The 16,444-nt window shown below is 45.3% G+C and overlaps 1 protein-coding gene across 1 annotated transcript in view; it reads left to right on the top strand.

The window, feature by feature from the left end:
- Positions 1-9,845, top strand: part of LOC119181136 (putative ferric-chelate reductase 1 homolog) — a 51,132-nt gene extending 41,287 nt beyond the window's left edge. The window contains exons 13-15 of the mRNA XM_037432319.2: positions 618-776; positions 3,502-3,836; positions 9,656-9,845. Of these exons, the coding sequence (XP_037288216.2) occupies positions 618-776; positions 3,502-3,836; positions 9,656-9,760 (599 nt within the window). The 3' untranslated portion in view covers positions 9,761-9,845. The remainder of the gene's footprint in view (positions 1-617; positions 777-3,501; positions 3,837-9,655) is intronic.
- Positions 9,846-16,444: the final 6,599 nt, after the last annotated feature.

The following is a 16,444-nucleotide window of genomic DNA, read 5'->3' as shown; positions in this document are numbered from 1 at the left end:
TTTTCGTCTCCATCGAAAATGCAGCCGCCGTAGCCGGGATTCAATCCCGCAACCTGTGGGTCAGCAGCCGAGTACTTTAGCCACTAGACTACTGCGGCGGGGCACTTCGCTATTGTTCAAGATTGTTTTGTCGAGCTTGTGCAGAAGAAGCGTTTAATCGATTTGTCAGGGGCTTGCGTGAGCGATCACTTTCAATTAGGTTTTTTAGTTTATTCACTGGTTTAGATGACTTCATGAATGCTGTCACATTTTCTTCCTTGTGTTGCGGCGATGAGGGACTAAATAAGATGCGTTTGTATTGCACTTTTTTCTCGCATTCCTCACCACACATGGTATCTTATTCCATGAATGACTGCAAAAGTATAAAAAAAACTAACAACTGTGGTGAAATAAACTTGAATCTTGAAACTTTGAACTTACGTGTGTGCCCTGCCAATGATCTGATTACCGACGTCTGTTTTCGCTGTTGCAACTGCAGATCGATTATTGCTTGTAGTTTCTTTTCACCCAATAGAACGTTTCATCTTTACTGATTGTTTTAGCTTTCTTCGCTGTCGCAACCACGTCAGAGTACAGAACATCATCATATTACCGATTTACATGAACACTGGTTCCAGTGACAACCATCGTATTTGCCACTGGCCTGAAGAAAGCGAACCTCGGTGGCTCCAAGTGGTTCCTCCCAATCCTGGCACTGTTCATCACCTTCTATGTCGTCGTGCAAGTGGTGTTGCAGATACAGAGGTCGAGGATGCAGTCTTCGGCCTTGCCAGGAGGTAAGAAAATTTAACCTCGGAGTGATAGAGCACACTAGGCCCGTAGTCAGAAAATTTTTTCGTTGGAAAGGGGGGCACTGGCTGAGGACCTTGACAATTTCGGGAGAGAAGTCAAAGCAACCCCCCCCCCCCTCCCTTGGCGGCGCACCCGTAGTACGCTTCCTTTACGGACAGGCGAGTCTGTACAACTTAGCTTACTCGCATTGTTACTTCCATAGGCGTGTACTATACCCCTCCACCCTGTATATAAAGGGGTGCTTGAAGTTGTGGGATGCTGCACCAATAGGATAAGGCACCCCAACATGAAACATAACTATTATCATGGTAGCAGCAGCGCGGCGCGAATGCAGACGTTGCACTCGAACGGTTAGAAAAAACAATGATCGTCTTCAGAGCTTGGCACCTTGGGTTTATAGCCACTGGTGATGACGTAAGCTTTGGATGGCGCTGCAGTGGAGCTGTCCCTTATCGGACGCGTGTGGCAGCATTTGGTCGAGTCAATGTGCCGGTTTGCGCGCAGTGTGTCGCCACAAAGTCAACTTCATATCTTTACTTTGTAGTACTCCTGCCGCCATCGCCTAATGCGCAGAGTTATGGTCAGGGAAGGTTTTTTGAAAGATGATAGTCTTTCTTGGGATACTTCAACAAAGAAAAATTGCTCTGTCTGTCTGTCTGTCTGTCTGTCTGTCTGTCTGTCTGTCTGTCTGTCTGTCTGTCTGTCTGTCTGTCTGTCTGTCTGTCTGTCCAATGATTCAGCCACCCGGCGAAGGTTTAAGCTCATGCTCAAATATCACTCATCTTTATCTGGTGGCTGCGTTCATACTTGTGATCAATGTCAATCAAACAGCAAACGGTACGCATATTCGAGGCACAACGTCAACACCTAAGGGTTGGGCAGTGTAGCACAACGAGCAATAATCATATACACTGAGTTACTGCCGCGCGTCCTGTGCTTCCAGGTCCATAGCGGCATGCGTGATACCACAGGTACGTAGTGTTTTCAGCAATAGAGTGGTGGAGGCAGCTTTTGCGAGAGTGGGAACGCAAGCAAGCCAAACGCCAACCATTTAGATGGGCTTGTAGCCTCCGTGCGTGCACATCCTCACCAGGCCCACGCCATAATCATACTTCTACGTACACATTGCTATCGTCTCTTAGAAGGGAACGCAGCGCAAGATGAAACTGAGACAAGGAAGGACGACGCGTACACAGCACTGTCCTTCCTTGTCGCCATCTTATTTCGTGCAGAGTTCCTTCTAATCTTCAACCATGGTCTCCGAGACTAGCCGGCTGCGGCCGCCGTCGGCAAATCTCGGAGGCCATAGTTCAACCAACACGACCAAGTTCCGATGCCTAGTCTCTTAGACCATATATCTCTTCCTAAAATTAACTGGAGGGGATTATGGAACTACGATCGTTCAACGACCATGGGAATGACGGGCAGTACACGGATTCGCCCTGTGTTCGCACTTGCGAGTGGCGAATCACACTTGCAGCTTCGTTTGTTGTAGTGTTTTGGTTTTCTTTTAAAGAAAACAACGAATTCTTTTGAATTTGGCGACCCAATTTGAAGTGGTAAGCCTAAAAACTTAATGTGGTGAAGTGCAACTGCTGAACAATGGCCGATTGTTGCTTCGAGACAAAGCAGCTTCCAGACACGCGAAGCCATAAGGAATGTAATGTACGAAGACCAGGCAAATTCGTGTACTACCCATATTTCTCATGCTCGTTGAAGCGCCATGCGTTCCAGCTACCATATACACTAGCGCCAGACTTCCTTCTAGTGCATAAATAGCAAACTCTGTGTCTCATGCCATACGCAAGCCCGCACGATGAAAACGACAGAGAGAGCTGTCTCGGTCTCTGAGCTGAAGCGGTCAGCACCTCGACCACTGTTGTAATGGTACATATTGTATATAGAATGCAGATCGATCGACTCCTGATTGACGTAACATTGTCGTGAAGTTTTGTGGCACTTAGGATGCTGTAGTTAAACTTAATAGGGAGTTATACTATACCCGGCTTACCGGGATACCGGGTGTGCTGTGATACCGGAATCGAGTGCGCATGCGCACATACGTACGTCACCCATCCCGCTTCCCGTACGTGCGGCATTTTTCAGATTTCAAGTTTCCGTGGTAGCGTAGGTGTACGTAGTGTACGTAAACATGGCGACGTTCTCGGACGCCCGCTTCGAAGTGATTTTGGCGTAGTTGTTGAAAGATTTACCTTGTTTACAGCAAACGACTGTTTACAGTGGCTTCGCTTGCCTTCAGTTAGCTTCGATGACCGAGCATTACAGATAAGTTGGCGTAGTTTTTGAGATAGCTTCACATTTCGAAAATGTCTAGGCCTAACTACAAGATCAATGTACACAAATCGGCAACATAGATGTTTTCGCGTTTCGTGCGTGGTTCATATTTATTTACTTTTATAATTACTAAAATAAACTTCTAACAATGGTTCGCGCGTGGCATTGGCAAACATTCTCGTTTTTGTTTTCATTTTCACTGTTTTAACTTATTAACCATCTAACAGGTGGCGCCACCATCTCAGACGGTGCACGTAAACCACGTAAACGCTATCCCGCTAAACTATAAGACGCTGCCCTCAATGAACGTTTGCTGCACAGTCACGCCATTCCCTTAACCTGCGCTATCACGGTAACGCTAAGCTATAACTGTCTAATTTTACCTTCCCATACGCCTTCTCTCTTCCGCTCTAGCTCCACCGGTTGTCGGTGTGGACGCGCCGTTAAAGCCGGACAATCCAGCGCCTGCGGCCGGCGCAATGTCACCGACTGGGGCGTCCAAACCAGCGCCTATGGCCGGCGCAATGTCCCCGGCATCGAAACCGGCGTCTGCCGCGGCTTCTCCGGTTCAGGCCCCTGCTCCTCCAGCCCCTGCTCCTCCAGCCCCTGTGGAGCCCAAGAAGGAAGCGGGTATGGAACCACCGGCACCTGGAGGAGCTCCCCTGACACGAACTGGACCCCCCCAAGGGATCCCTCCAGCTAGTCTCGGACCAGCGCCGCAAGGGACAGTGGTGGCAGGCCAAGAACAGGTACATATCGCAAAAGCAGTGGCTGTTACCTAAACACTGTTTACTAAGGCCAAACCTTTAATGACTGATATATGAGCAAAAAAAAAACCTGTAGGCATCGTGCAACATTGTTTAATGTGCAGAATGGTTAAAGGGGCTAAACTTCAGAGCGCAAATTTGATATGGGACATAAAAGAACGTACACGATACAGGAAAAGCGCCATGTCTTTTATGTGTAGTACCGACTTTGCGCTCTGATGTTTAGCATTATGAACCAACTATCGCAACAACAAGTTCACTTGAGCAAGGTTGAGGAGGATGAAGCAGACTACACTTATAAAGTGGCTGAACCGCTTCCGATAAGTATCGAACATTTGAAGGGAACGCACACATCGATTTCACAATGCCGTCTTAACTAACATTTCCAAATGAACTGCGCTATGGTTCGCGGGTGTGCAACGAAATCCAGGAAACAATTCCTTGGCCTTTCCGAACCCTCCAGCAACCCCAGTGTTGGCAGGGACTCACAGTTTGCATGCATTTATGTCCTTCACTTATAAGAACCTGTGTTCACAGCTATGTCTCTCACCGCTCTTGTTCTTCGCACGGCGTGGAGGAGCACATGGCCAGGAGGAGGGACGAGCCGACGAATGGAGCGTAATGAAGGAAAGAGTGAAATGAAATGGGGTCGCGTTTGGATACCCAAGCGTGCGTAACTCCATTAATACAGCACCATTTCGAAATATTCTCGCGGCTACATTATTATTAGAGACCCGTGCACAGTGGCAGCACCGCGGCTACATTTCGACCAATGGGTGACTTAAGGGCCTTTTAGCACTGTTTGTTGAGGCGAAAGCATCATGATATGGTGCATATCACTAAAAAATGCACATTCTAGCGTCGTGGGCATCAACGGTGTCAGTTGTCATGAGGACAGATCACGTGGGTATGGTGCAACATCGGGTGTATATAGTGTAGAAAGCTTAAGGGTTGAGGGTGCAGGGGGGACTTCATGCAGCATGTTTCAACAGAAAAAATTCGACAAATTGTACTTAATGTAAATCGAGTCCGAATCATGGTAAGTTACACTTAATCAAAGGCGAACCCTTAGAAGTTCCATTTGAATGGTGGTAGCGGGGGATGCTAGTGAAGCACGAGTTAATAAATAAATATGAAAGGCGAATCTTAAGTAAATTAACATCTCGGTGACCAAGTCTCACCGTGTGCAGGATTTTTCACACTTAGGGGAAAATCTCGGAGCTCGTTGCAACGTGCTGCGAGTGTGAAACAACCTGTACAACTCGTGGTGACGTCCAAGCTATCGAAAGGAAACTTGTGTTAGAATATAGCAATGTAATCGATTGAGATCTCTAAAAGAACTCATGAGCGTCTCTTAAAAGCACAGGCTCTTCGCATGTGATCTCATAAATGTACTGTAAGCTTTCGGCTGAACCACGGACTGAGCAAAACGACAACTATTAAATATCGCATAGAGGGCCTCCCGACAGTGTTTATTTCGGAACCTCCTTCTGCATTACTTCCCTAAGATTTATGTTACTTGTGTTTTCTTAATGTTCGAACACCTGTCAACTTCAAGGATGACGGGCGTTAACAGGATGTCAGTGTCTTGCGTCCTTGTGGGACAGATACGGAATGCTGACGGTGGTAATTGCTAGATAGTTCCTGTACACGCGCTATTCCCGCAGCCGCACCGCACTTGCCGGCACACCTGTCACCCGCAAGTGGTGGGCGAAAGGGCGAACCAGTGGAGCTCTTTCACCCTGCCCTTACGTGCAGCAGGTGTCCCGCCACGTGCGATGCGGATAGCGCGTGTACGTGCCTTTAAGGTAACATCTCTCTCCTTAGCATTTTAGTACGAAATTCGCGAATACACTCCTGTCTATTATTTGGTTATATCATGGATGAACGAAATTTGCGTCACAATTGTTGACGGCGCCGGCGCGGTATGCTGGTCAATTTACGCGTTTAATCTAAGGCACCGAGAGATCTTGCATTGACAACTGCCTAGTTTTTACGTGCTGCAGCTACGATACGATTTTGCGGCACGCCGTAACGCAGAGCTCGGGAATAATGTCGACCACCTGGGCTTATTAAACGTGTTTGCTGGTCCTCGAGCCAATAGCGTTTCGCCTCCATCAAAATGCCGCCGTCACAGCCGGCCCGGAACCCACGACTTTCAGGCTAGCGCAGCCGAACAATGTAACCATGGCACCAGTGAGGTGATGTTGGTGTGTTCTGTGAGCCTAAAATCATGAATCACGAATTAGCTTAACAGGCTATCGCAGTCAGGAGCTAGACCTCACGAAGTAACGCTTTTGCACAAGGTGTCTTTATTTGAAGACCTGACTTGTTTTCGTCATTTCTGTGCACCAGTGACATGGACCACATAAACACCTTGGTAATGGCAATTTGAGCATTCTTTTTGTTTAGAGTTTTTAAACGCGAAACATTTCTTAGTGAACTTCGGCGACTTTGAGCCTATCTATCTATCTATCTATCTATCTATCTATCTATCTATCTATCTATCTATCTATCTATCTATCTATCTATCTATCTATCTATCTATCTAGCCGCCTACGACTTTTAGCTCTCCTGACCGTTGATTGATCGATATGTGTAGTTTAACGTTCCAAAACCACCATATTATTATGAGAGACACCGTAGTGGAGGGCTCCGGTAATTTCGACCACCTGGGGATCTTCAACGTGCACCCAAATCTGAGCACACGGGCGTACAACATTTCCGCCTCCATTGGAAATGCAGCCGCCGCAGCCGGGATTCGATCCTGAGACCTGCGGGTCAGCAGCCGAGTACCTTAGCCACTAGACCACCGCGGCGAGGCTCTCCTGACCGTTCAGATAATGGTATCGATACCAAACTTGGTATTTAATAACATCACTGTATGAAAAACATATTTAACTAGTAATAACATGAAAATCATGACACGTATATCATGAATGTCATGATTTACATTTCATGGTCCTGGAGCTCTTGCGGTGGTTTTGTTCACATGGCACGTTGCAAAACCTGTATGGTATGACATGACTCCATGCGAACACAAGCGACGGACCCTAACATGAAAATCATGACATGCGTGTTATGTAACAACATGACTACATGCCATGATCAAAATGCGCTGGCGGCCGTTTTGCTAGCTTCACTTATCCCAAATTTGGTATTACGTGACGGGAATGGATGAAGGAGGTATGATATTCGTGCAAACATAATAAACATGAGATGCGTATCATGTAACAACATGACTACATGCTACGTTCATGATGCGCTCGTGGCCGTTTCGCTATAGCTTCGCATGTACCAAACTTGGTATAACGTGACGCTAACGGACGACATAGGTAAATCCAAACATGATAATCATGGCATGGGTGTCATGTAACAACATGACTACATGCCACACTGATGATGCGCTCGCGGTCGTTTTGCTAGCTTCACATAGGCCAAATTGGTATAACGTGACGCCGATAGATGAGGAATGTACGTGATTGGTGCAAATATAATAATCATGAGATGCGTGTCATGTGAGAACACTGACTACATGCCACAATCAAGGCGCATATACATTTTGATATGACGCGGTGCGCGTGCTGGCCGGCGTTCATTTCGTCGGGTCACGCTGGTGTTGCCACGCCAGGCGCTGGTCCTGCCATATACTCGCAGGCGCGCGCTACGCCGCGTAGCTTTGACGCATGCGCGTTTCAGCGCATGCGACCTCCCTCCGTCACAAAAAGAGTGAGACGCAGTGTTGTCTGGGTAACGCATCAGCACGAAATGCAGCGTGTCTCGCATTTTGTGCCGGTTGCCGTCGGGCCGCGCCGACAGACGCTGGTCGCACCTGGTGTCAGACTATAGAGTGCTCGCGCTTTGCTAACGTGGCGTCGCTGTGCCTAGCGTGCGTGCGCGTCAACGCTACATTGGAGTATATTGGGCCCTTCATGATGCGCTCGCGGCCGTTATGCTAGCTCCACATATACCAAATTGGGTGTTACGGGACGTCAACGAATGACGAAATATATGGCTGGTGCAAACATGATAATCTTGACAGGCGTGTCATGTAAGAACATGACAACATACCACGCTCATAGCGTGCTCGCGGCCGTTTCGCTAGCTCCACATTTACTAAATGTGGTATCACGTGACGTGAATAGATGATGAAGGTAAACGACAAATCTAAACATGACATGGAAGTCATGTATGGCATCATTTACTTCCACCTTGTCACGTTGTGCTGATTTTAAAGTGGCTTATCAACATTTCTCATTCATGCTTCGCATATCATCAAGCACTGTATGCGGGATCTGCAAATTTTTTTTCAGTCGCTTTTGGTTGAAGTATTTGCTTCACACGATCACTTTAATCAAGAAAGTACTGTGGTTAACTGGACGTTGTACGCAAGTTGGGTTGGCAGGAATTTCAAAGTATTTATTTACATGTTTATGGTTGCTCGCTGCCAGCAGACAGCTATGGTATGTTATGTGAGGGGGTCGTCTAATTTGTTTTTTTTTTAATATTTATACCATGACTGACTGTGCAATAGCAAAAGAATGGTTTGCATCATAATTGCAATTAAAGTGCTGTAAAATGTGTTATAGAGTAAAAGTCTTTAATTAAACCCCCAATAATTCGACAGATTGAATAAATTGGATGCGATCTCTAGTGCCGGCCAGCATATACACTGTTCAATTGCATCAAACTCTTGTTATTTGTTCATGTCTGGCCGCAGTGCAGTCGATTCGGACGACTCTTGGGCCACGACAAGCACAAATCACCACAAATTTGCGACACAAATGAGGGAAAGCGGCGTTCGCGAACAACCTAAACGCCCTGTGGCTTTCAGAAAGGCGTGTTTGCCATCGACAATTTTACCGCGAGAACGTTGTTGGCGACCGTGGCTTCAGCGGCTGCGGCAAATTTCTTCCATTTTTTATTTGACTCGGCAACCGCAAAATCGGTGTGATATCTATAATCGGGTCGAAAGCGACTGGGGTAAAAATTTAGACAAGCTGTACGTTCATTTTAAACGCGTGCCTTCAGAAATGCGTCGTCACCATTCATTATTGTGGAAAGGCCAGCTAGGTTTATTCAGCAGAGAAGGTGGTACTCAGCCGTATCATTTTGACTAAGCCAGAACAGTCATATTATCATTACGATCGTGCCCTCTGTGACCATGACTTCGTTTACAGTCGATGTGGCACTCTATATAGGTTCGTTAAGATTTTGGGCAACGCTCGCGCAACGTCACAAAACTCATGCATACTGGAACCTGCTGAAGAGCTTCAGCCCCGGTTCGTCATAAAAGTCGCCTGCTATAATATGATGGACGAACGTCAGCCATCTTTACAACGAATAATAATTGTTGCTACGTGCGCATGGTGTGGTTAGAGGCGGCGGTACGTAAGAAGAGATGGGTTCAGAGCGTGTTTCAACTTGCGACACCGAGATCTTGAGTCGTGGTCGCATTGCGATAGGAGTAACGAATGACGGAATTTTAACCTTTTGCGCGCTACATATAAGTGCTTCTGATCTAATAGACACTAGTTTGTTAATTTCCTGATATATTCATTATGATTGGGCATTCGACTAATTGAAATTTTTTTTTCAGCTACCTTAAAATCAAAATCAACGAGCTTGTTTGTGCACCGTCTTCCGGTTCAACAATTCTTCTTGCTTTAAATTTGGCCTTCAAAACCTTGGCACGCGAACGCGCGAATTTGGTGCGTCTTTAGATCATAGATCATAACGCATTCCGCAAAAGGTTAGGCAGACCGTACGGTCCTATAGAGTGTCTTTCTGCGCGTCTCCAGGAAGGCGAGGGCTTCCGCAAGGCACTGCTGGTCATGTACGCCGTCGTGTCTCTGGTGTTCGCCGGAATCCTGTGCGGCATCGTGTGCGCCTCGGCTCCAAAGTGAAGCGTGACCTGGTGGAGGCCCCCACGCACCACCCGCTGACGACAGGCTTCCTGGACGTCTGAATAAACGGGCATCCGGACACGTACTCAATTGCACTCGAATTACAACACATCTCCACGCTTCTGCAAGACCACCTGCAAGACTTTCTGGTTTCGCCACGCTTTATTAGTTTAGCTTTTAGGTTTCTTATCTTAAATGTTCACGATGATGACGATAAACCGTGTGTTGTTCTGAGCGAGCAAATTTTGTGCGGCAAAAAGTTCTGCCACTTCCCGTGAGGGGGTGGGGGGCATTTTTTTTACACCAGCTCCTGCCCCTTGCCTTACCCTCTCTACAGGCTTTCCGACGCCTGTCCAGTAATTCCCTTCCGATCAGAACGCAATGCAAGGTTTATTGTACGAACAGCGCAACCTAGAAATATAACTGCGGAAGTGAAAAAAAAACAAGGATAGAAAACAGCGCCGGCTTTCAACAATGATTTAATAGCGGTGGGGTGTACATATATAGGCGACAAAACAAGAGCATGGGCATGCGTAGAAGGGTGCCGTTAACAATAGCTGCGATGAAATGTCAGCAAAACTCTTCTTTCGTGTTGATTAAGCTGGAAACCAATACACAGCTGAAAAGTGACCGAGATACGCAATCTCTTTTTGCAACAGCGCAACTGATGGGAACTTACACGTGTACCGTCAAACTTACTTCTGTGATAGGCTTCAATTATCTCACGCGTGGCTTGTGAGTGGTGCTTGCCTATATATTGCCTCGTAATGCTCAAAGAGGGGCATGCAGCCACAGTCTCGGCAATAGATTCCGAGGTGTACTTGACCACATTGTGCTCTCTTAGATGGTAATTCAAGCACCTTCCGGTTTACCTTATGCATATCTTACTGCATGATAGCTGAATAAGATATACGACACCAATAGCACAAGGTACAAAGCGCGTTTTATGTTTCTATATTTGCAGCTGGATTATTCACTAATTTACAAAGCTTTGATAGCGTTTCCGGGACGGGAAATACAACAGAGATACCAGTGCTTTTCCCGAATTTTTTCAATGTGGAGCCTTGAGGGACTGCAACACAGTTGTTAGGAACTAACGAATTTTTAGGCGTGAGTCCCTATATATATATATATATATATATATATATATATATATATATATATATATATATATATATATATATATATATATATATATATATATATATATTATTAGCCTGATTAAGTCCACTGCAGGACAAAGGCCTCTCCCATGTTCCGCCAGTCAACTCGGTCCTGTGCTTCCTGCTGCCAATTTATACCCGCAAACTTCTTAATCTCATCTGCCCACCTAACCTTCTGTCTCCCCCTAACCCGCTGGCCTTCACTGGGAATCCAGAGTTACCCTTAATGACCAACGGTTATCCCGTCTACGCGCTACATGCTCTGAATGAATAAAAGTTTAAGGAGTACAACAGCGTAACCTAGTGATTAAACTTCCGGACCTCTGTTACGGCATTCGGAAGTTTTCTAGAGTGTCTAGAATGGTTAAAATGTGGAAAATTTCTTGAAGATAGTGTAGAGGATTCTCGCGTCATCAATAAGTCCCAGCTGCAACCCACAGTTCCTCATTATTTAATTAATAATTTTATCCTTCTTGATTTTTCGGTCACGGAGAGGATGATGACTTTACTCTCACAACCAATGACGCCGACACCAACGCCGGAATTCCCGCGAAACAAGTTATTTAATGCCATCACCACGTTAAAAAAACTTATCACGATCGGCGACGCTCGAAAACCTTTCAGTGCGCTTAGCCACGCGCTCTTTTACTGAGTACACTGCATGGTCTGAAGGATCTCTTCATTGTCTGCTTAAAAGGGTCAAATGCTGGAGTGCCGTTCACACCCGTTTGGGTGGTTGGCCGTTATCAAATCGGGTTAGCCTACCATTGGAGATCGGCCATGAAATGGGTGGCACGTGCCTTGACATATAAATGAGCTTGTTTGAGATTACAAATTGTCTAACAATAGACAGATTTTGAAATCCCTTATTAGCTTAAAGCCCGAAACGTAAAAACGAAAAAAAAACCAAGTGACTAATATTGTTCACTAAGCTTGATTTAAATAATCTTAGCTTTCCTTCTTTGTGAAGATGGATGTCCAGCTAAGCGCGCTAAAGAGGAGATACCGGGTTTTATTTCTCTTCATTTCATACTTCTTGCCTCAAAGCCCCAAGAGGGTATTGCATAAGCGGTGGGTTGATATACAATCGATAGATTTGTCAATATGATGAATGTCGGGCTACACTCGAAATGCTATGCATGATGCTTGATGGGCGGTTGGTTGCGGCGACATCCTGGGTAAGGTCGTTCCAGTTTTTTTGCAGCTTTGGAGAAAAAAACATCTATTTATGTTCTCGTGAAAGGTAGAGAAAGGCGCAGAATAATCATGAAAACTATAAAAAACCTCTTTTACACTCCTTTAAATTTGTGTCTTTTGTAATCATTTGGTGGTTTTGGGATGGTAAACCGCACATATCCATCAATCATTCTTTAAAGTTGTCCACCTATGCAGCACGCATCGTTTAGCCACGGCGTGCGAATTCTTTCGCATGTCGGCAAGTGACATGTCGGGCGAATGCTGTCCGCATTGTCGCGTGTCACGGACGCATGCGACATGCCTGCGTGTCAACCGCGTGCACATGACGGGTAAGTCGCATGCCGCACATGATTGACGCTTTGTGCATGGCGTTGAGGGACCATTCCAATGGCGTGCATTGTTTCTCCGCATTCTCCATTTCGCGAGTCTTTATATAGTGAACCAGCGGCGAGTATTGGGGGTTCGGGCAGACATTTCTGGAATATACGTATTTCTTTTTTTTTTTTTGCGCAGACAGCCTCTTTATCTTTGATCGCGTAGTTGTAGGGCTAGTATATTTTCGGTTGCACCTGCGTTATGCGTTTCCTGCCACTATAAGTTCATCGCACTGGCATATACAGCTCCGCTGTATATGTAGTCCCACTTTTCAGGGCCGAGACCATGGTTGTGTTCACTTCGAAAGACTTCGAAATTCATTCCAAAAGTTGCCAAAATAGCCACGTCATTTATTATTATCGCCCAATTTGTAGCCGAATAGAACAGGAGTGGTACTATGAACGCAGTCTTTGCTATTATTAAATAAATAAAACCGACCTGAGTCGGTAAACCGAGAAGCCTAAAGGCAGCCAGAAAATAGCCATGGCGCCAACCGAAAATTTTCAGTGCCAAATGGGTCGAAAAGTAGCCAGTCTGGCGAAATGTAGCCAGTCTGGTGAAAAGTAGCCACCAAAGACAACCCTGACCGGAACCTAATCAGCCCCATGTTGTTATATTCAGGTGTACATAGAATTAATCACGCAGAGACTTGGATCCTCTGATATTCGTGAAAAAAAACGCACAGAATACAAGCTTGGAATGTTTATGTTTTAAAATTTTTCGATAATAGGACGAGCTCTCGATACCTTACTGTTTTCGAAGGTTCGGAATTTGAATAGAGGAATACTTCAAAAGTCGCAGGTTTGGTGCTTGCGGCCTCTGATAGTAAGGCGCTTGGTCCCCTTCATGATGCAAAGGTGGAAGGTTCTGTTCCTAGCCTGCTAACAGGTTTAAAGGCTGTTGCCCTGCACACTTGGTAGGTCGTGGATTCGACCCCTTAGCAACCATGTACCTAAAATATTCTAAATACATTTGGAATGAATTTCAGCACTAACATTTGCAGTCTACTGCTTGGCAAATATATGTTTTTCATCATTCCTACTGAACCACTTGTATTGACAAAAAAAGTGTTACGTACTAGAGGTATGCTTGCTGAGAAAATAAACTTTGAATGTTTCCGAACAAAATAAACAGAGAAGGAAGCTGTGTGCTCAAGTAGGAGGACAAGAACAACAAGAGAGAAGGCAGGGAGGTTAATAAGGCACATGCTCAGTTTGCTATCCTACGCTAGGGGGGAATGGGAAGGGGGAGTATAAGAATAAAAGAAAGAAGGAGAGAGGGAAAAGAAGAGAAATAGAAAAAAAAGAATTGTCAGTGAATGGGCTGACGCATATGCAGTGGTGGCACTACACAAAAGTTAAAGGTGTTCACATAAAAAGCACAAGATGGCCTTGACTGCATCTCGAGCCGACGAAAAATGAGGACGTTCCTCCAGTAGCATCTGCATAGAGAGTGGCCGATCGTCCAATTGTCGCAATGCGTGCGAAAGCTTCTGGCTCAAAATTAATATGATTTGAATGGAGCTGAAATGAGAGAGGCCCTTGTAGTGTGTGATATCAGTGCAGGTTATAACGGTGTCACTCGGTGACTCTTGATCGCGATCGAAGCCTCATTTGGATCAAGCTTCTAGGACATGACTCGCTCTTTAGGACAGCCGCAGAAGGAAGTCTACCTCTGTTGAGAAATTTTATTCCCATGGGGCTTAATCGCAATCAGCAGTGAGGCTTGTGACACTGGTATTAAGGAACCCTGGTTGATCAATATCCTTCCCAAGCTCTCCACTATGGCATCCCTCTTAATCATGTCATAGTATTGGTACGTAAAACCGTGGCGCTTGTTAACGTTATTCTGGTTGCACCGATGGCTAAGTGCTTCGCAAATATATTGTTTTAGCTCATTCAACCTCTGAAGCCAATTTTTTAAGTACAAGGCTAGTGTTTCTTGAAGTAACTTTTAGCAAAACAAATCTCTATAGCCAATAAGCACAAGTAGTGGTTTCAAAGGTGAACAGTCGATGAACGTGTGTCTGGTGTGGACGCAAATATTTGAAAAGGGGCACCAACCAATGTATTCAATCAAAACGATAACTTATATGCCATTTAAAGAAGAATCCCAACTTTTTTTTTTGTTGATCCATTGTACATAAAAGGGTCACGGAGCTTCAAAGTTGCTTGGCGAAGCTCGCGTTACTAATTTCACAATATTAAGCAATATATTATAGCAATAGCGAACGACAACTGGAAGAGTAAAACGTTCATGTTTTCTTTTGTGCCAAATTGAGTGTACTAATCTCCATTCCTTTTTTCCTGCTAAAGCGTTTTGCATCTAGCGTGGTCCAGCATTGCCTTCAGGATCATCGGCATGGCAAGCTCTCTTCTTCGAACCTGGTTTTTGCACGGCCTCCGTGATCCGCACACCTTTATTAAGCGACGATGACGTGTGATGGCGTCATCAGGTGACGCCATCACACCAGCGTCACTCGACGATGATGACACCAAGCAGCGGAGCCGTTTGAGCTCGGAAAAACTTCGTTAGTCGTGAACAACTGTATCATCATCAGTAACCGGCATGCACCCCTTCGTCTTCTTCTTCACGTGCTGCTTCGGTTCCAGAACATCCACAAAAGAAAGGATCAAGCAAGCAAGCAAAAACATGTGCGACGATTTGTACGGTAGGATGATGATGGTTAAAACTTTATTTTGGTCCGGAGAGGACGCAGGGGAGAACCCGCGCCACCCCGTTAGTCCCTCATAGGGACCGCCAATGCAATTATAGTCTGATGAGGGAGAGGATTGGTACAGAGGAAGAGAAAGAGGGAGATATACTCATAAAGAAAGAAATGAGAGAAAAACAGACGTAAAAAAAGGACAGAACAACAGAGAGCAATACTGAAATAAAAAAGAAAAAAAATCAAAGAAGGATAGACAACGAAAGATAAACAACGAAAGGTAGAAGGATAAAGATTTATATAGAGTAAGATATGCGGTGAATAGATGTAAATTAAAGTGAGATAAATAGGAGATGAAAAACATGGAAAAAGAGAAAGAAAAAAAAGCAAAGGAACTAGGGATTACAAAATTCCGTATAATAACTAAAAAAAAAAAAGGGTTCTCAGCTCGTGTCTTGGCCACTTCTCCAGAATATAAGCACCTCTTATTTAAGGACCCAGTGAGCTATCGCGGTCGAGAATAATGGAAGTGGCAACAACCACACTTCGCTGCCGGGTTGCCTCCCTCGACTTCTACCTGCATAGAGCAGGTCGAGTGCTTTCTCCTCTGTTGTTCTTCTATAAGGAGAAGGAAACAATCAGTCAGTACTTTCTATCCTGTCGCCGGTTCAAGTCATTGAGAAGAAGATTTTTAATAGCACCACCTCTTCGTAATCGGGGTCTGTATATATGAGTTGCTCTTTCTTTTGGCGCTTCTGTGGTGGGCTGCAGTCACAGGGATGTTTTGTACGCCATAGAGGAATTGTTCGGTCAGTCTAAAAGAATATCGAGCTAAATTCTTCATCTCTGAAACGTTTTATTACGGATACTTCATGCTTAAGTTCGTTATACTAGTTCATTCTAGCCTATACGAGTATAGTATATCAAAGAAAATACTGAAAAATTTCACCTGTCACTCGGCCAGTTGCCTGCATTGGGTACGAGCCATGAGAGCAGAAGAAGGGCACCAGCTTTTAAGAATTAGCACTACTAGAAAACAGCCGCCCGAGGGTTTTTTTGTTTTTTGTTTCTGTATCGCTCGTATTCACACCACCGATTGCCGACTTTCGCGTTGCAGATGCACGTCAAAGAGACACAACTATTCTGCTCATATTCCTAGTCGTCACGCTCGTTCCTTGCGACATGTAGTGAGTATCTCAGCGAAAACGTCCGGAGTTTCTTCCTGCGTCGCGAGAGCGAAGGTCAAAAAAAAAAAATATTGAATACTGATTTCCGCACCGT

The sequence above is a fragment of the Rhipicephalus microplus genome, chromosome 10 (genome assembly GCF_043290135.1).
Source record: "Rhipicephalus microplus isolate Deutch F79 chromosome 10, USDA_Rmic, whole genome shotgun sequence".
Classification (NCBI taxonomy): domain Eukaryota; kingdom Metazoa; phylum Arthropoda; class Arachnida; order Ixodida; family Ixodidae; genus Rhipicephalus; species Rhipicephalus microplus.
Note: the sequence above shows the minus strand (reverse complement) of the source record. Positions and strands in the feature narration are given on the sequence as shown.